Raw genomic sequence first — 21,200 nt, 5'->3', positions numbered from 1 at the left:
CTGTCAATCAAACTATCGTGGGAGGGGCCTCTCTGTGTGATGTCACACAGACAGGCATCTTGAGATCAGCTTGATTTGAGAAAGGGGAAAACATTTAACGAGATAAAAAAAAAAAAACACTGGGTGGATTTTTATCATTATAGGGTGGTTGTGTACACACACTGCCAACACACATTTCAGTTCAAACAACTTGTACAAGTGCATGTAGCATCCTATGACCCCTTTAATGTTGTACACTAATGTTGCCTGTATTGTCCTTTAAAATATATACTCGTAACTTGTATTTATATATATATTATATTTATATACTATATGGTTTATTTTTTTACTTTATATGGTTTATTTTTACATACTTTTTCATACAATTAAAGTTACTAACATTTTCAGGAGCAGGCGATTAATTCTCATAAGGATACACAGCATGGACTATTTTTAACCATGGGGAGGCACGGTTTCTATTTCTGAGAAAGTCATCTGCAGTTCAATGTTTCTTTTGAAGACTAAAGGGCATAAGATGCAAGGAAATGCATGAACTCTTGGCAAGCATTTTAATGATGAAGAATCAAAGCTTTGTGTTCTCACAGACCTCCTCATTTTATAAGCTACTTTGGGGACAAGAGAATGGAATCACATGCATATTATTCAGGAGCAGTTAATAACTAAAAGGCCAGATGAGGTCTCCTATGATAACATGTACCCTGAAACACCCCATTCCTTTTTTCCTAAATTGGATTTTTAAGCAACTCACAATGCCCAGGGACAGATTAAATGAAAATGCACTCTTTTATATTCAAACTATATACTTATACTTAAATCATAGCCTACTCAGTGCTCAAATAACGGATTTCATTTGATATTTGATAAAAGTTCACATTAGTGTAACAGCCACACAGTCCAAATGCTAAGCAACATGACCTTTAAATGAACGAGTCCAAAATGAGATGAAATTTTGTAGTTTGCAACAGCACATTACAGACATGTACATTTCTAGCCTGACTCATAAAATGAGATTATTTTAGACTAATAAATATTTTTAGACTAATAATTGTATTATTATTTTTTATATTTTTGGCTTTCTAGCCTTGAGACAAAAGACATTATTCTACATCTTCAATTGCAAATTGGAATGCCATTTTTATTGTTTTATTATTATTATTATTATTATTAAAAACTTACCCACATCATTTCATTTACAAGAACTATTTAATAAAGAATTACAAAAAATAAAGGTGTTACAGAAGTGCAATATAAATAATATTTAATATGACAATGACATGCTCCTCAAAATTAAACAACATATAAAAAAAGAATCCTTTATGTAAACCAGAAAATGTCTAGGTAACACTTTACAATAAGGTTCCATTTGATAACATTAGTTAACATGAACTAACAATGAAAAATACTTCTAAAGCATTTATTAATCTTAGTTAATGTTAATTTCAACATTTACTAATACATTATTAAAATCAAAAGTTGTATCTGTTAATATTATTTAATGGACCTGAGCTAACATGAACAAACAATGAACTGTAACAAAGATTAATAAATTCTGTTACAAGTGTATTGCTCATTGTTGGTTAATGTATTTAGTAGTGTTAACTAAAAGGATCTTATTATAAAGTATTAGTCATGTCTACATACTGGACAGTCCTGAAACATCAGCTAAGCACAGAATTACAAGCCTAAACAAACACTTAAGGGGAAAAAAAAACATTATTACACATGAATTGCATGTCTCAGTGCAACGTGACAAACAAAATATGTTGCATTTGCTGTTCTGATGTTGATCAGTTTTTCGTAATGCAGCACAAAACAACAAAAACAAATATTGTACACTGCAGCTACTTCACATGGTCCCTGGATGAACGAGTGATGGAAGTGAAGTAAGTGTCATGCAGAGACGGAATATTAGATGAAAATGTGCTAAGGTTTTTTCCAGATAATCAATTTTTTTCACATAAAACCAAGAAATGATACCTGAAATGTTCTGAAATTGTCGTAAAGCAAATCAAAACTTATAATTTAGTTAGAGAATGCAGCACAGTTTATACAACATAGGCTACAACTCAAGGTGTGGTCACATGTACAGCTATTTGGCTATTTTTCATGGGAGATATGCAATCATTTAAATAGGAATCTGCACAATCTGGAGTTTGGCAAGAGAAAGCTTGGTTTGAAAGTGACTTTTGTTTACTGTCATTCAGCAATTTTTTTTTTTTTTGCGGGTGAAATACAGCCATTTCAATAGAAATCCACGTGATCAGGAATTGATCAGGGCCGGGTGTAAGATTATCCCCATGTAGATTTCGTAACTTGTTCAAGTCAATCACGCAAATTCAGTGTTGACCAACATAAAGCTGCTTGGTTTGAAAGTGACTTCTGTGTGAACTGAGCTTCATACATCGCTACACTATTGACAATAGACCTTTTTTGCCTATAAAACTTTGCCAAAATATCGCTGATGTGACTGAATCTTAAGACTGAATGCACAGTTAGTGGTCATGTATTATAAAAGGTCAAAAACAACTAAACATTTACTTAGTGTAATATTTCATGTACCTGACAAACATCTTGACAGTTTTTCTTTGAACTGATGTCTCTATTTAACAGTTGTATCTCATATACTGAAAGCATACAATACTATAAAGATAATGACTGCATTAAAAATAAATCCTTTATATGTTGTGAAAGCAGACATTATGCTATTCTATGTTGTATACATTTTGAAAAGTGGGACACTGAACTGTTATTCTGTGTATATGTTTATTAATCCAAAGAGTAATACAGACATATAAAATTAAGGCATAAATAGTGTGTATAGAATTCAAGTACCAGCCAACACTAGACTGAGTGAGGAGCTTAGCGCTCGCTACCTTTAGCACCAGTTTATGTTGCAGCACCAGGTACTTCATTACTGGTTTTACATCTGATCTGCCATCAGCTTCAATAAATAGAAACATCTGCAACCTTGCAATTATGTGGAATTGTGCTCTAGCTTTGTGGTTATCTGTGGTTCAAATGAAGAAAAAAAAAATGGACTTGAACTGCAGTCCTAAATTCCTAAAGTTAAAAGATATGATTTTTCCATCAACAGCTAATCAGAAAAGAAAATTCAATTACTATAGTAGTTACTGCAGTTCTGATGTATATTTATAGGCCAACCTGGAAATTGGCATCACCCTGGTTCCCTTCACAAAAAAAGCAACAGGATTTTTCCCATTGGCTTTTGGATTATTGCAGAAAATAAGCTCTGTGGCCAATAAAAGTTTGATTCTTAAACATTTTGTTCGTAATGCTACTCTTCACATGATGAATTTTGAAGCTTACAATCGTCCACAGTTGCATGACTTCAAGGTCACCACCATTGAGCTTCTGACAACTCTTAAAATAAAACCTTTTCCCTGAAAGTTTGCTGAAAGTTGTTGCACAACAATGCTGTGAAAGTGAATTAGTGAGAACATGAGTTTTCATATTCGAGTGATTATGTTTCATTTCACTTACAACCTCTGTAGTCCCATTTTAGCCTCCTGTTAGCAACCAACTTTTTCAAGACAAGAAAAGTAAAATGACAAGGGGGTTTTACTGATGTATGTTATGCCACAGAATGAAAACATCATGAGCTTGTGTTATGCACAAAACTTATTTTAGGCATTTAACCAAAAACCCATTCAATAAACCCAATGACTTTGGGACGGTGAACCGGAAGAGCTACAATGCTAACTATGCATGCTAAAATTACATCATCCCTGCATTACTCTATAGTGAGATGGCAAGATGGTCCACTCTGCTTTACTACCACTTATCTGAGATGATGGGTGGAAATAAGCACTATTACTGTATGTGTAAAAGGATGTAAGGACAAAGTAGCTCCCTGATGAACTGTAGGTCAATGGCAACAGCTTGACCAGACCAGACGAAAGTCTGTCCAACAATGGATTGATCCATATCTGCTTTGAGTATTTGTGTGTCATAATCTTGTGTTCCCTGGCTTACAACAGTCATTCTGCTATCCCCCTGTATCTCAGCGACTTGCGGTGCGATCTCCGCCCCGTGATGGCAGCCCGCAGGTCTTGCAGCACTTTGCGCGGACCGAAGGCACTTGGCATCGGCCGAGCCATTGGAGAGTTCGACAGAACCGTAATGTCAAATGGTCCCGTAAACACAACTGACCTGAAAGACACAGAGAACAAACATGAGAGACACTGCAGTTAGGACTGCTCTAGAGAGGCGAGACTGCTTCACCACCTGTGCGAGATACATGCACTAGTGCATTCACACATTTATCCTCAAGCCAGGCAACACATTACAGCAACACAGACACCTCAAGAGAAGCGACAACAAATCACACACACCACTGATGCTGTGAATACCTGAAATAAAATCAAGTTGACTAAATATTTACCAAAAGAAATTTATGAAATTAAAATCAAATTGTAATGGCTGCACAACAAAACATAATTAAGGATCCTTGTCACATTTCCGGGGTTCTCAGAAGTAGAAGTCATCATTAGTTAACAACGTAGGGGGGAGAAAGATGTCAAATTTGCCATCACTCCCTCAGCTGTTGTATTAGAAACACTCACAGCAACATTAACCATTTTTCTGTAATTTAATGGCAAGGTAATAAAACACAAAGTATAGTGATATAAATGTATGTAACGGAGGCCAGTGAGTAGGTGCTGTGCAGGTAAACCTCACTCCCCTGATCTCGAGGTGCACCAGCGACTGACGCTAGTGGCTGCAGTCTTAAGCCTCCTTGTTAGTGTGCCCGCCTCCCATGCCGGAGACCCGGGTTCGAGATCAGACCCGTTACATTGGTGCCGTGACCCGGATGGGAGTGAGGTTTAGGGGGGTGAGTGTAACGGAGGCCAGCGAGTAGGTGCTGTGCAGGTAAACCTCACTCCCCTGATCTCAAGAGGCGGACTAGTGGCTGTAGTCTTTAGCCTCCTTGTTAGTGGAGACACACCGGAGACCCGGGTTCGAGACCCACTCGGAGCAGGTGAGTGGGACCTGTTACTTGTACATTACATTAAAAAAAAAAAGTACATTTAAAAACAAGCCAAAATTCCATTTGGAGAAAATAATTTGTCCTCTGTTTACTCAACAGGTAAAAGCAGGAATAATTTTAAGAAAATATTGTCAAGCAGAGCAGTTTGACATTGGTCATTAAAAGTGTAGTCGTATTAATTTCAGACATCACAGACTGTCAAATTTAAATAGAATTCCTTTTATCTTGGTTATCTATAATGAACCGCCAGTGGCACATCATGAAAATTTGGTCAGCATTTTGAAGCAGTAAAAAAAAAAAAAAAAATAATAATAAATAAATAAATGTTGCATTATCTAGTTTCTTTTGACCAGCACTTTAATTTCTGAGCCCTTTAAAGCAATTTTTTTTTTTTTTTTTCTTATTACGTATTAAGAGAATAATACGTTCATTGTTGAATTTCGAGCTCTCCAGTAACATTGTGCTATAAAACAGATTATGTTTAGTCACTTTCTAGGATTATGTTCTAAAAGCCCCATAAAATGTGGGGGGATATGATGAGCATGCTGATGGATTTGGTTCCCTGGAGCACTGGAAGTCCAACACACTGACAAATCCTTAATACATTATAAATTCACTCCTGTTATTCAAGCCTTTCCATAACAAGGATTCCAACAGCAAGTCCTGAAATGAACGTCAGTCCTATTTTGAATGGTCCTGCTATGCTAAGAGTGTGTGAAGAAAACCACTAGGCAAATCTTTATATTGATCTAGAAATCATGTACAGTGTCTGTACCTCACAAAGTCTTAAAACAGCTGTTGTGTTTATTTAAGCTTTTATATTTATTTATGAAAAAAATATTTGAAATGAGAATTTAATTACATTTTATATTGCTTGGAATATAAAAATACCATATTTTGCCACATTGGCCACAAAATATCTCTGGTGTACCAGTTTTACCTTTGTTGGGCATGTTTTTTAAAGCATTCAGCAAGACAAGAAATATTTTCTCTCTCTGAATACCATTTAGAAGACATCATGTGTGCCAGTAAAAGGCTGATTAAAAGCATACTCTAAATGCCTCATATTTAGCCTTGTTTGAAATAGTGATAAGACCAAAAGCACTTAGAGCAAAGACCAAAAACAAAGAAGTGTTTACAACACAAATTTACAGAAGCAAAGTGTTACAGACAGTCCTACTAAATGAATGTTCAGGGCATTTCCACTGGATAGGCCTCTAACAGAAGGAGTCATTCACATCTTATCACGACACCATCTCCTCATGCTGCTAGATCACACAGTGTGTTGACATCAGTGGGGTCAGGGGCACCAGCTGCAGTGGGATCACACACTGCACCCCCTTCACCAAAACTCCAGCAGACCCTTTCCTTCCCACACTGCCACTCTGTTCACAGGTACATAGTGGGAGAAGTGATGTTGTTTGACCCATGTCTCAATTACTTTTCTACTATATCAAAAATCTCTGTCTCCAAAAGCCTCATGTATAAACACAGACTTCTCACAAAACACACACTGAAATCGTGTTCCTATGCACACAATGGATTTTTAAAAAATGCAAATGCACATATGTCATAAGAATTTATGTTCAGAAGTGGTCTTTGTCTGCTTTAAATAAAGTAACAAAAGTTAAGTCTATAACACTTTACAAATAGGTTCCATTTGTTAACATTAGTTAACCACATTTGTTAACATGTTCTAACAATGAAAAATACTTCTAACGCATTAATTAAATATAGTTAATAAATGGAACCTGATTGTAAAGTGTTACCATTAAAGGGTTAGTTCACCCAAAAATGAAAATTCTGTCATTAATTACTCACCCTCGTGTTGTTCCAAACCCGTAAGACCTTCGTTCATCTTCGGAACATAATTTAAGATATTTTTGATGAAATCTGAGGGCTCTCTGACCCTCCCATAGACAGCAAGGTAACTACCACGTTCAAGGTCCAGAAAAGTACCAAGATGATCGACAAAGTAGTCCGTGTGACATCAGTGGTTCAACTGTAAAGTTACGGAGCTACGAGAATACTTTTTGCGCAAAGAAAACAAAAATAACGACTTTATTCCACATGTACTGCGTACTTGTGGACGCGCGTTCACGGCAGTATCATGATGCGAGCGTGTGGCGTCATTACGTCATTACGCCGGATCTGGGTCAGCCCCACCACACGCTCACGTCATGATACTGTCGTGAACGCGCGTCCAAAGTGACGCAGTAGAGACGAAAATGTGGAATAAAGTCGTTATTTTTGTTTTCTTTGTGCAAAAAAGTATTCTCGTAGCTTCGTAACTTTACAGTTGAACCACTGATGTCACACGGACTACTTTGTCGATCATCTTGGTACTTTTCTGGACCTTGAACGTGGTAGTTACCTTGCTGTCTATGGGAGGGTCAGAGAGCCCTCATATTTCATCAAAAATATCTTAAATTATGTTCCGAAGATGAACGAAGGTCTTACGGGTTTCGAACAACACTAGGGTGAGTAATTAATGACAGAATTTTCATTTTTGGGTGAACTAACCCTTTAAGTCTTCTTTTAAACAGCCATTTGATATCTTGAATGGGTTATGACACATTTGCTTTGAACTTTTTGTATTTGCTTTTTTACCACAAATGGGCAAGTATTATTACTATTGTTGCGATTATTCAAGAGATGATAAAACACATTATAAGGCATTATGCATGCATTATAATGCATTAAGAATACCCTTATGATGCATTATAAATGCAAGCTCCATCTGGTGTTATAACACATCACACTCTTATAAACACAAATAGGTAGGTATTATAATGTAATGTAATGATTATTTATCGGATGATACAACATATTATAAGGTTGTTTATAAAGCATTATGCGTGCATTATAATGCATTAAGAATACCCTCATAATGCATAATAATGAGAGTATAATACATAATATTACCAAACTGTTTCTACACCAACTTTTTTCAGTGTAGACTAGGAATGAGAAAGCAGTTATACAGAGCTTTAGTTTTTCAGATTGCTACAGAATTCACCAGCTGCTATAGAAAAAAAAAACATTTATTACAAGCATGCAATCGTTTTCTGCCTGTAAGACCTTGAATATGTAATGCAGTGCATATTTTGCATCTCACATGAAGCAGTTCATAAATAGTTGATTGCGCAGTAAAAAAAAGGTTAGGTTCTAATATATACCTGCAAAGCATTCTCACTACATGTCCTAGTTTTTGCTTTTTCTGTGCTCACGTACACCTCATTACCAGCCTGTGAAAGCTGTCATGTCCTGACAGCTCAAAGAAAGTTAAAGCCCACAACATTTCACATGGTGTCTGCTCATCCATGATCCTGTCATTCAAAGTTCATTCAGTCACAGGTTAGGTGTGATTCACAGCACACTTACCATATTGACAATAAATGTGAGTGCCAGTGCCATATAAGGCTGTAGGCCAAATAAACAAGCAGCAAAAAAAAAAAAAAAAAAAAAAACAGATTTAATGGACTGACCATTAACTAAAAAGAACAGTAATGTTTTATTACAAAAAGAGGATGAATTAGGGCCTAATGACATTTCATTTTATGACTCACTTCATTTTACAGCAAGCATCTTGATTGATTAAATTGCAGTCTCATTGGGCGTACAGCCTAGCCTCATAAATGTATGCAAATATATAGTTAGAGTTTGCTGCTGTGATGATGCAAATGCCAACCAGGCAGTGAGATTTGGCTTACACTTGATGTGGCTCAAAAAAACCCCCTCAAAACAGGAGGCAGCTAAAAACGTTTTGACTGCTTTGAAAAAGGCAATAGCTTTTGTGTGCCTTTTTTCCCCCCTCGGTGCTCCCAAACTACTGTTTGCTGATGTAATTCTGCTTTGGGGGAGTTAAGATTATATGTGTGGCCACCAGAAGCAAATGTGCCTTGGAGGGTATTTATACATTGTCTTTTCATGATCGAATTACTATCCGATTAGTTAAAACATATTTTAAAATAGCTCTTAAATGTGTTACGTCATATGTGCAAAGTCATTGTACAGGGTTAAGGAGGTTTGGAATTAGGGCTGCATGATAAAGACAAAAATCATAAATGTCCATCATTTACCTTAACATTGTGATCACTATTGTTCATTTTCTATTAATATAACCAGTATTAAAATACTTCGTTTGTTTTGGGCAACTGCCATATTCTTTATGTAGGCTACACATACTATAAATCCAGTTGTACTGTTTAAAATTATTGTAAAAACCATGATACTTTTTTTTTCAGGATCAACAGAAAGTTCAACAGAATTTATTTGAGAATCTTTATATATGCCTTTTACTGTCAGTTTTAAATGATTTGTTGTGTCTTTGCTGAATAAAAGTATTCATCTTCTCCCTCTTACTCCGAGGGTCTCTGCATAGATGAGAGCTTAACTGTACCATACAATCATGCTTTCCAACATTTTCAAGTATATACTATTTTAATTATGGCTTTTAATTATTTTTTCAGATATAATCAGAGTGTTCTTAAGTTTAAGCATGAATGCATATTAACCTCTAATTACAACTCAATCATTGAAAAGCACAGTGTGTGAGATAATGCAAGACTTGCACATTCAATCACACACACACACACACACACACACACACACACACACACACACATACACATCACACACACTCTCACACACACACACACGCACACACACACACACACAGGTTTGTTTTTGTGAAAAGTGGGGACATCCCATAGGCGTAATGGTTTTTATACTGTACAGACCGTATATTCTATTGTCCTACACCAACCCTACCCCTAAACCTACCCCTCACAGGAAACTTTGTGCTATTTCAGATTTTCAATACACTCCATTCTGTGTGATTTATAGGCGTTTTGAAAAGTGGGGACATGGGGTAATGTCCTGAAAAGTCACCTTCTCCTTGTAATACCTGTCATACCCTTGTCATTATACAAATTTATGTCCTCATTTGTCACAAAAACGCGCGCGCACACACACACATCCTGTATTTACATTATTTATTCCATACAGAGAAGCAGCCCAAATCCCGTGACACACAGTGGCCTTCGGCTGGGAGAGGGCTCATTAATCCGGTCTGAACTCACCTACCTCCCCAACATCCTGTAAGAGTGGTTTTAAACAATGTCGAGGAGCCTGAGAGATACAGGAAATGTAGTTTGTGTTTATTTTTGGTCACTCAATCAGTACTCAAAGTAAATGAGCATCCAGTTGGCAACGAAATCTCAGAAGACTTAAGGCTGTTCTCATGGCAACTAAATCCCACAAAAACACATTTTTTTCAGTCAGGGATTTCCCCAACCTTTAACATTAAATAGTAATTGGTTTATTTACTTAAATACAAGTTCCTCAATGTTATTACATATAGTAGGTTATTCCAAAGGAAAATATGCATGCCTTTGCAATCTTCCATCAAAACATGAATAATTTGCTCTGCAGCTGAAACGATTTTTTTTTCTTTTCTTTTTTTGTCTGGCTGTTGTTTGTCCTATCACCTTAAAACTGATGTAATTTTGGGTGTTAAAATGCTTGTATATAGACAGAACAAACAAAAGGATCGAAAAAAAAAGAATCACAAACAAGATCTCTTTAATGTCTCACTTATTTTCCCCACTGTATGCAACGAGATTTAACAGAAACCAAACATCATAAATTTCAGCACAAACTCAGACTTTCCCTGTAAAATTCTTCCAGGAACAAACGATCTAAACCATGTTATCCACATTAATTTTAGAGCTGTATACTCACACTGTATGTCAACAATTGTCTCATTTATTATATTTTTTCCTGAGAAGTTGTGGGGGAAAAAAATCTGAGAAAACGGGGGACTTCATTGAAACATATCTGAAAACTCAATTAAGCCTTTGAGACCTCTGGGAAATACTGTACATTTACATGTGTTTTGCATATTGCTTACTACATACAGTATGTCAAAGGGGTCATAGGATGCCCATTTTCCACAAGTTGATATGATTCTTTAGGGTCTTAATGAAAAAGGCATCTGAGATCAGCTTGATTTGAGAAAGGGGAAAACATTTAACACGATTAAAAAACAAAACACTGGGTGGATTTTTATCATTATAGGGTGGTTGTGTACACACACTGCCAGCACACATTTCAGTTCAAACAACTTGTAAAAGTGCATGTAGCATCCTATGACCCCTTTAACACAATGCTTTAAGATGTACAGCAACACAGGGTTAACTTGTTATACAACAGCATTAAACTGTGCAAGTAGGTAACAGCTGGCTTTAGTTGAAATGGCATGAAAATACACTTGTGATCTATTTGGACCATGCCAAAATAATTCATTCCAAACAGTTATGCAAGACCTCTCTCAACATCCAAAACACTATCAGGAGTGAAGGGGCTCTGAGCTGCAGCGTGCCTTGCCAAAAGAGGTTATTATCTGAGGTAAAAGGAAAAAACCCAATATTATTAATAACCCTTTGGGATGCCATGATTTATAAATCTAGAGTGGGGAAGTCCACAATGAGAAAGCAATTCTTAATCAGAAGGACCCAGGATAGAAAATCAGTGAAACTTCCCCTTAGTATCACAAAAGACTGTGAGACCCTCCAGCTGACACTATGACAATCTGAGCCAAAAGAACCAGGTTTTTGGCAGTTGATCAAGTAGCTGATTAAGTCACAATCCACCGCCAACAAACAAACTGAAACAAAGTGCAGCTAATAAAGGAGATCCTCTTTAGAATACTGTTGATGTCAAGAATTGACTGTGAAAAGCTGGGAGCTTGGATCTAACCCAGTGTCAACTAACCAAATGATTGAATAATGAGAATAAAGTTGAGGCAGCCTCACAGACAATTTTAGTCCGTTTTTGCCATTTTTTGTGTGAGAATTCCTCAGACCATTAGTAAACGGACAGTGGGTGGGTGCAGAAATAATTTACACCTGCTACAAGGTGATATCGGCTCGATTTGAGAAAGGGGAAAACATTTAACACGATTAAAAAAAAACACTGGGTGGATTTTTATCATTATAGGGTGGTTGTGTACACACACTGCCAACACACATTTTAGTTCAAACAACTTGTAAAAGTGCATGTAACATCCTATGACCCCTTTAACACAATGCTTTAAGATGTACAACAACACAGGGTTATAAGCATATAATGAATCTTAACTTTTTTAACCTTAAACTCTATTTAGTAAACTATGAAATTATTTATTCAAACTTGTATATCTTATACTAAAGAACATATTTCAACAGGGTTACATAAATCTTGTTAAATAAAATAGCTTCATGCCTAAAATATGTTAGTCAAGAACACAATAACACACAGTCTTTGTGATAGGTGGAATAATACACCTGGCTGTGAAAGACAGTAAGATGTGGTTCCCTGAGGTCATGTAGACACCTAGGTTCTGTTTACACCTAGTATAAGATGCATTTTACTCAATCCGATCACAAGTAGACAATGCTAACTGTCGGTAACTGTAAATGGGTCTAAAATGTTTTGAGCTTATCCACTTTTGACCACTTCCAGAGGTAGTCGGAAAAAAAATCTATCTGTTTGCTTATGCAGTGTTGTCACTCATGTGGTCGAATGCATTTGGACAGCCACAAAAGACCGCCAACCGCCACCCACTGACCTAATACGTAATCATTGTGGACATTTTGTTAGAAAATGCACCAAAAACAAGTGATTCAAACTTTGCTGTGTTGTACCAAAACATAAAGTCTACAGCTGAAATTGCAGCTGCTTTATCCTTTTCACTTGCTTCCTTTCCCAATTGCTAATAATCTGCCTAACATGAGTTTGTTTAGTCGATAGTATTTGTGCACCACACTCAGTGCTACCACGGAAGTGATGTAGATTGTGACAAAAGAGTGTCTCGAGGAACTTTAAACTTATTTTAATACCAGGTGGAAGAGCATGCGCCTCAGTTGACTACTTCTGTTCTTATTTTCAATGATTGGATCACTGAAAATTAATCTTAAATGGGTCATATGATGCTGCTAAAAAGAACAGTATTTTGTGTATTTGGTGTAATGAAATGTCTTTATTCACATTATTTTCTACATACTGTACATTATTGTTTCTCCTCTATGCCCAAAGTAGCTTCGCTTTCACAACGAAGCACACAGCATCTTTATGACATGGCGGCGGAAACAACAAAACTACATCGAGAATAAAAGTTACGCCTTCTTTTTTTGCGTGAACATTTGGGCGGCGTTATGTAAATCTTCCCACATAGTGAGGTAGATATGTGGGGGCGTGTTAGAATGAGCCGTTTTAGGTAGGTGTGGCTGACGCTTAACTTTTATAAAGAATATCTCTTTGGATTTGAGACTTTAGTCTTTGCAACTTTACAGATCTTCTTTATGCACCAAGAGCTTGTAACACTCCAAAGAGAAAGGAAAAATTTAAATCGCATCATATGACCCCTTTAATACCAGATGAAAACAAGGCCCATTAGTCTTGCCCTAAATACTACAGTTTGTACTTGAAGAGTCTAAAGAAATGCATCTTAGAAAAGGTTACTGCCTAGAAACTGAACAAATTATGAAATTCTTCACTATGAATGACAAAATTCAAAGTCTGGCACGGAACATCACCTTAAGCTCTGAAAAGTCTGTATGGATTCAAATGAATAATATATCAAAAGTTGAGGTTTTTCATCTAGAAAAAGTTTGCACATAACATGGTGGCATAATTATTTTTTTAGAAATAAAGTCATTGCACCCCAGCTAATAACTATGAAGTCTCCTTTAGTGACTTCCACTGGATTTAAATAATTATAAGCAAACATTTCCCCAAAACTAATCAAACGTGGGTGGATTTCTTGGATAATTTATTTTAAAAAGTAAGGAATTAAACACATGCACCACCAAACCGCTCATCAAGAATAACATTTTAATTAGCACACTGAGCTAAAGCAATTTTCTCAGGACTAACACATGACAGGCCTGGCGGTAAATTTCAAAGTGATGATGATGGTAATTAAAGGCTGTAAGCCAGGTGAGCTGTGTTTGTGACTGGAATTCTTCACAGGAATATGAAGGAGTAAAGGTTAAGGGAGGGGGCATTTTCTTGCTTGAAACTGTCCAATTTGGTGATAACTGCTATCTGTGAACTTCAAGTTAAGGACAATATTTCAATAATATAAGATTCTTGTAAATTTGACTAAAAACTCGACGCTTGAAGGTTTAAAGTCAATTCTCTTTGAAAATTCTGTTTCAGCTGGAAACATGTCTCTTTACATAGGTAGAATGGGTTGTAAATGTAATTTTTTAATGTTGACTTTAGAGCTAAGATTCTTTAAGCTTTTTTCTTTTTCATCATCTTATTTGCCTGAGTCTGCAACTCTGGTTCATGTGAAACTCTTGTTTCAGATGAAAGACCGATGTGTTGTTCTCTTTATACACTGAACAAAATTATAAACGCAACACTTTTGTTTTTGCCCCCATTTTTCATGAGCTGAACTCAAAGCTCTAAGACTTTTTCTATGTACACAAAAGGCCTATTTCTCTCAAATATTGTTCACAAATCTGTCTAAATCTGTGTTAGTGAGCACTTCTCCTTTGCCGAGATAATCCATCCACCTCACAGGTCTGGCATATCAAGATGCTGATTAGACAGCATGATTATTGCACAGGTGTGCCTAATAAAACTGCACATTTTATAGTGGCCTTTTATTGTGGCCAGCCTTAGGCACACCTGTGCAATAATCATGCTGTCTAATCAGCATCTTGATATGCCTCACCTGTGAGGTGGATGGATTATCTTGGCAAAGGAGAAGTGCTCACTAACACAGATTTAGACAGATTTGTGAACAATATTTGAGAGAAATAGGCCTTTTGTGTACATAGAAAAAGTCTTAGATCTTTGAATTCAGCTCATGAAAAATGGGGGCAAAAACAAAAGTGTTGCGTTTATAATTTTGTTCAGTGTATATCAGAATAATCACTGTCTGGTTGGACTGCGCACATAGGTGTCTTCTATCTCCAGTGATCCATGACAAAAGAGCAGCAGAAGAGGAGGATTCAGGGGTCCGTAAATGGCACAGTCCTCAGCAACCAGCAATAATCAAGCCAAACCAATCTAAAGGTGCTGCACTTTTTGGAGCTTTCAATAGCAAACACAAAGAAAAGTGGATTTTTCTCCCTCTCTCGGTATGATTGTTTATAAATGGAAGGCAATTTCTTTAAACCTACAAATGCCATTAGTATTCATGCTGCCAGGTAATTGCAGTTCACAATAATGCACACCATATTTACCAAAGCATACTAAGTGTACAGATTTGTCCAAGCCATAGAAGAAAAAAAAATCCCTTTTGGCTATGGCAGCTCAAAGATGAAGTGTATGTTTTTATTCAATGTTCGATGTATTCACTGTCTTTAGCTCACAAAGATCCACTCACCAGAGGGGGCGCTGTCACAGTCATGAATGTTACACTTCTTTGTGTTCTTTGGTTGAGGTTCATGATCACAATCCACATGCTCATTTTCATCCTCGAGCTCGGCCTTAGTGTTGACACATTTGACCAGTCTGTGCTGAACACCTCCTCCACAGGATACCGAGCACTGCCAACAAAGAATAGACATGCCTGTTAAACACCAAGTACAGTTTCTCCAATCCATCCATTCCAGGCCAGGGTCTTTAAAGGAGTCCTATCCTAAAATTTTTATCTATAATTTTATCATTGTATTTTTTCCACTTTTAGTAGATATGATTACATGCACTTATTTTCATTAATCAGAATGAATCCCTAAATGTTGCAATCCATTGCATGTATTCCAAGCAAAACTTCAGCACATTTGCAGTGCCTGGTTGCAATGTTCAGAACCAGAGAAAGCCACTGTGATAATGTCACTGGAGCAACCTTGATTTGTTGTTTTTGCCTTGATGACACATCTAAAAAAAGAAAGCTGACCTCCATTGCCCAGTTCGTAAGACATAAACATATGCATGTTCATATGATGTAAAAGGTGTTTTGAACTTGAATCTGACTATTCTTCTGCTATTGAAGATTTTTACATTCTTCTGCTATAGAGCAACCACAAAACGGAAGTTCAAAGACAGAATTCTATAGATGGCTGCGCATTTGTTTCTCTGATGCATTAGGTCTATAATAAACCCAATAATAGGTTTTACAAGGTAGTTTACATAACATAATTTCATACTCCGGTCCACATGTGTGTTTGCCATGACTGATATTGATAGCATAGTATTGATAGCACTGATGTGGAGAGGGAGTACAGAAGGGGCTCTCTGTAAAAAAAAGGCAGGTTCAGATGGTGTGAATACGTACCCAAAGGGGTAAGCCAACATTAGCAACTTAATTGCAGGATGAGTATTGTGAGTTCATGTGAGCACACTTTGATTTGACTTCGCTGAATGTACAGTTATGTTACTTCCTACATTCAGGTCATTCTGTGCACACACTGTGAATATTCCATTACGTCTCTTTATCTTTAAATATCTGGAAAGAAAAACTGGATGAAAGATAATTACAAATGAATCAATCTTCTGTCATTTTCTTCCACTATTTGGGATGTTGCCAGTGTTTTGTTGGCTGTAATCCAACAATCTATTACAAGTAAAGTATACTGGCCAAAGTTCTGTGGGGGGGGATTAATGAAAGTGGTTGTGGAGCACAGTGGTTAGCAAAGTGTGGGTTGGTATTGTAAGGTAATAAAGGGACTTTTATACATTCAGAGGTATTTTATACATTCAAGTCATGAGAAGTAACGAGGTTTGTCTGCAGTTTCTTATTCTTTACCATTTTCTAGTTTTATGGTGCATATTTCACTCACTCTGCTGCGCTTATATAACCAAACAGATGTTCTTGTGTATGAGCCAGATTTTAATAGGGCAGGGTGAAATTTTACTTAAATTACAGTCTGTTTTTCACACAAAGTATTCCAGTGACACTGATTATATGGACTACTTCAATTTGTTGTAACTATCCTCTCATTATTATTTTTTTACAGTAATTGTAAAGCATGAAGGTAAAAACAATGTAGGTGTACTTACAAAATGTCCATTTAGATGAACTTGAATATTGAAAAGTTGAACTCTTTGAGAAACACAACAGTGGAAATTAAAAGAACATAAGCCATTTTCGGTGTTTTTTCCCAATAAAATGGTTTTATTTTTCACCAGAAAAAAGGATGAAAGACAACGCTGATAATTAAGTTTTATAAATACAATTCTGAGATTCTAAGCCAAATCCAGCACATGATGTTTCTCTAATTCTGATTCTGTTAATTATTTTGTTCACACATTTTGATACATGGATTTGTATCTAGTGCAGAGACACATTGTTAAAGGTGGGGTAAGCGATTTTTCAAAAACGCTTTAGAAAACTGATTCGGGCCGACTAGCAAAACAAACTTGTAGTCAATCAGCAGTAACAGGCGCGTCTACTCATGATGTGGAGGAGAGTGCGTTCAGTGCACAGGACATTAGCCGAGCCGAGCGACAGAAAGATAGAGATGGCAGATAAAAAACAAAAGAGGAAAACGTCTGTGGAACAAAAGAAAGCTTAAGGTAATAAGGCAAGAAGTAGGACCCATGTAAATATCGGATCAGCTTTTCAGCGCTGGAGAGAACTCAAGGAGCGGAAGGCCTGCGATTGGACGCCGAGGTTGCTTTGTTTCTTCTCGATAGGTGAGTAAGGGTGAGTATAGGTGGGAGCTATCAAAATAGGGGCGAGACCCTTTTGGGGTAGGGGCGTGTTTGTTTTGGTGATTTCAAATATCAACATTGGCTACCAGAAATCGCTTACCCCACCTTTAAACTGGCTGACTTAAAATACTTAAAACTGAATGTGTCACTCACCTGACCCCAGGATCCAGTAATCCACTGGTTGCATGGATGAACATTGCAAGCCTGGATATTGCTGGGCTGTAGGTCCTCATCACATTTCCCAGTTTCAGGGCAGGTGACCAGCCTCTGCTGCTCCCCACCTCCACACAGCTCTGAACACTGTGGGCATATATGGTGTTAGACACACAGAGCTGAAGAGAGTAGCGTGAAGATCAAGAAACAGACACAAAGAGCTGAGTAGGGAAGAGTGAAAACCAGCCTCTGAATTTTAAACTTACTTACCTGTCCCCAAGAGGATGTGTACCACTCTAAACAGTTGTGGATGTTACAGGGAATTTGGACGGGAGGTCTGGGGGAGGTGGCCTGGCAATGAAATGGCCGCAGCAACCTCTGATCTCGTGTGTCATAACACTGAATCTCTCGGACTTTCACTCCTACACCACAATTCTTCGAGCACTGCCAAATGAGATATCAGGAGTAGCAACTTCCATTGCTTTTCATTCATTGAAAATGTATTGAATTCATTATGTTTGGCTGCATGTATGCAGACTTACTTTACTCCACTCTCCAATTTTCCATGCGGAGCAGGGTCGAAGGTAGCAGCGACGCGCTGGCACTGGCCTAGTAGCTAAGTCACAGTCTGATTCATCACCAGTGCTGCAGGACACTGACCTCCAGATGGCACCAAGCCCGCAACTTGTTGAGCACTATCATACAAAATAATTTGCAGTATAAAGTACAGTTCACATTCAAATATGCATGCATAAAGTGCTTAAAGTGATTTATCCAAGTAGGACATGTTCCTGAATAAACTCTCTCATTAACTATTCAGATTTTAGAGTTAGGTTAAAAGTTAGAGGTTATGAGCGTCAACAACATTCTTATAAACTTAACATTTCCCATTTTATGAAACCTTGTGTATGTTTAAGAATGGATAGTGGTGCCGTGTGATCCCTCATATCCATTTTTGTTGCTAGAATAACATGAAACAAATTTCATTACCTGAAAATTAAAGTTATGTGTGTGTTGAAATCTAATGCTTTGGTGTCAGCAAAATTCAAGGACTTTTATCATTGGGCCCGACTGCTGTTTCTCAGCCCATGCTGGTTTCATATCTAGTGAATGTGAGGAATGCATAATTAACTACTCACAGCACTCCAGTTGCCTTTTTTCCAGTGTGCAGGGGAGGCTGATGGGGAAAGGGAAGGCATGACCAGCCCAGTGGGCATCAGAGGGTTAGAATGCACTGAATGCTCACTGCTAGTGCCCTGAGATGGCTGCTCAGTAGGAGTAGAGAGAGTGTGATTCAGTCTAGCAGGTCTCAGCATTCGAGCAATAATAATGTCATTGTTGTCAATCTCTGTCCAGCGAGGTAAGGGGACCATGGTTTCCCAAGGCTCTATTCTAGGCCCATTAGTCTTGGTTGGTGCAATGGCTCTAGAATACCAACTTTGAGTCTCTGCTGCAATTGTAGTGTCCGGAATCTCAGTTGGAGTGAAGAGCGGGGGTTCAAAATCACTTTCCATTTCTGTAGGAGGTAGAGCTGTTGTTCCAGCTGCTGAGGTCATGCTACTGTAATGTTTGGCTGGGACAGAGGAAGTTGGAGAAGGAACATACTCTTGAGAAAGGCTATCTGAGGTTGTAGTGAACTCTCTTACAGTACGCCATGGTTCACTAGCCTTAGTGTTAATTGCTGGTTCGGTCAAAACTTCATATTTTGCAAAGTCATCACTGGAAGCACTGCTGAGAAGCTCCAACGGGTGAGAAGTTGCACTCAGTGAGACTGTTGGTGAGGCCGTACTCCATTGTAATGGAGTAGTGGGATTATGAATATGTCTGTTCTCATAAGTTTCAAACTTAAAAACATAATCTAAAGGAGGTTCATAATTTTGAGTGCCATGGTGTGGTTCACTTTCACCTTCAGGAACACCTTCACCAAACTCCTCTTCATTCTCATCTTCAGTTATTGGCGTTTTGGTTTTGTCTTTTTGATTGCCTTTGTAATGGTCATGGTTATTTGAATTTCTGTTCAAATTTATATGTGGTTCAGGAGTTAAAAAGATGTTTGGAACAATTTCATATGATATTGTCTGCTTGTTCTGAGTGGACACATCTGCAGTTAATGGTGGGTTCCTTGTAACACTGATGTCCTGACTTAAGCCAATATCAGTGTTCTTCCATTTGCTAAATAACTTGGTTGCTGCAGAGGATGGTTCAGTTGTTGTAATGACAGGAAGGAAATAGTCCTCAGCAAATACCTCTTTATTATTTTCATTGAGTACATCTTTCTTTTTAGGTTCATGACCTTCAGTACCCTTGTTTGTAATGCTGTCAGAGCGCATAGTGGTGGTACTGTGTTGGTCCGCAGTGGTGGATGGCGATGAGGTAGTTATAGGGACATCTGCCTCTGTCAGAGAAATGTCTCCATGTTTTATTCCTGAGTTATCAAACATATAATTTTCAGCTTTATCAAGGTCATACGACAGATCCTCATGGAACCTTATAAAATTATAGTCATAATAAAAATCATCAACTTGTAGATTTTTCACAATAGAATTGTCAGAGGACTTTTCAACATGACTATAATGTGAGAAATCGTCTTCTATAATTTCATTGATGTCAGCATTGCCCCTGGGCTGATTTCTAGTAGTACTGAAGTGGGGTATAACTTTTATCTCATTGAAAACTTCTTTGCTGGATGCTCCACTTCCTGACCAGTCATTGCCAAAGGTGTCTGAGTTTATGGGGCAGTCCTGAAGATAGCATGGCATAGTTGAATTAGGCTTGGCTTTCGGATCACAGTCAACACCAGTATTCCAGCTGCAGGTCACGTCACGTGTCTGGAAACCAGCTCCACAGCTCACTGAACACTGTGGAAGAAGCAGTGCATAAGAGCTGTCAAAGTCAGAAAATTGTCTCACAATGATTTAAAAATAAAATGAGACCGTTTTGTATAACAATGAGTTATCAAAACAGTTTTGTACATTTTTGTCCCATAAAGCAAAATCTGATGTTTGTCTTATGAGAAAGCAAGGAATAATCATCATGTACAGTGTTTGTAGTATTGACAGCATTAATGTGAAGATGAATGTTTCCTCTTTTCAAATATTGTACTGTGGTGGTACAATAGCATGTATGTTGAAAAAAAAAAGATACTTTGGACAAACAAAAAAAAAAAATAATAATTTGTTAAAGCCTTCTTTCCCCCCTTAAATTAAATTTATGGTTTCATTAAAACCTTAAATTCTGATTTAGTATTAATCTAAAGTATTTTATTTTCTAAAAGACAAAAACGTTAATACAAAGATGATTTAAATTTAAGAGTAAACCATACTTTATCAATAAATTTCCTTTAGAATTAAGCCAATATGTTACATAACGTTGATCAATATATATA

General features: G+C 37.2%; 1 protein-coding gene across 1 annotated transcript in view; it reads right to left on the bottom strand.

Annotated features, from left to right (window-relative positions):
• Nucleotides 1-2,202: 2,202 nt before the first annotated feature.
• Nucleotides 2,203-21,200, bottom strand: part of LOC107738910 (A disintegrin and metalloproteinase with thrombospondin motifs 7-like) — a gene marked incomplete at its 5' end in the record, with an annotated part of 69,196 nt that continues 50,198 nt past the window's right edge. Inside the window, 6 exons of the mRNA XM_016550836.1 lie at nucleotides 2,203-4,170; nucleotides 15,393-15,555; nucleotides 17,816-17,962; nucleotides 18,086-18,259; nucleotides 18,358-18,510; nucleotides 18,955-20,673. Coding sequence (XP_016406322.1) covers nucleotides 4,022-4,170; nucleotides 15,393-15,555; nucleotides 17,816-17,962; nucleotides 18,086-18,259; nucleotides 18,358-18,510; nucleotides 18,955-20,673 — 2,505 coding nt within the window. The remainder of the gene's footprint in view (nucleotides 4,171-15,392; nucleotides 15,556-17,815; nucleotides 17,963-18,085; nucleotides 18,260-18,357; nucleotides 18,511-18,954; nucleotides 20,674-21,200) is intronic.

Source organism: Sinocyclocheilus rhinocerous, unplaced genomic scaffold (genome assembly GCF_001515625.1).
Source record: "Sinocyclocheilus rhinocerous isolate Xijiao unplaced genomic scaffold, SAMN03320098_v1.1 scaffold1396, whole genome shotgun sequence".
Lineage (NCBI taxonomy): Eukaryota > Metazoa > Chordata > Actinopteri > Cypriniformes > Cyprinidae > Sinocyclocheilus > Sinocyclocheilus rhinocerous.
The sequence above is the reverse complement of the archived record's forward strand: the minus strand, read 5'-3'. Positions and strand labels throughout refer to the sequence as shown.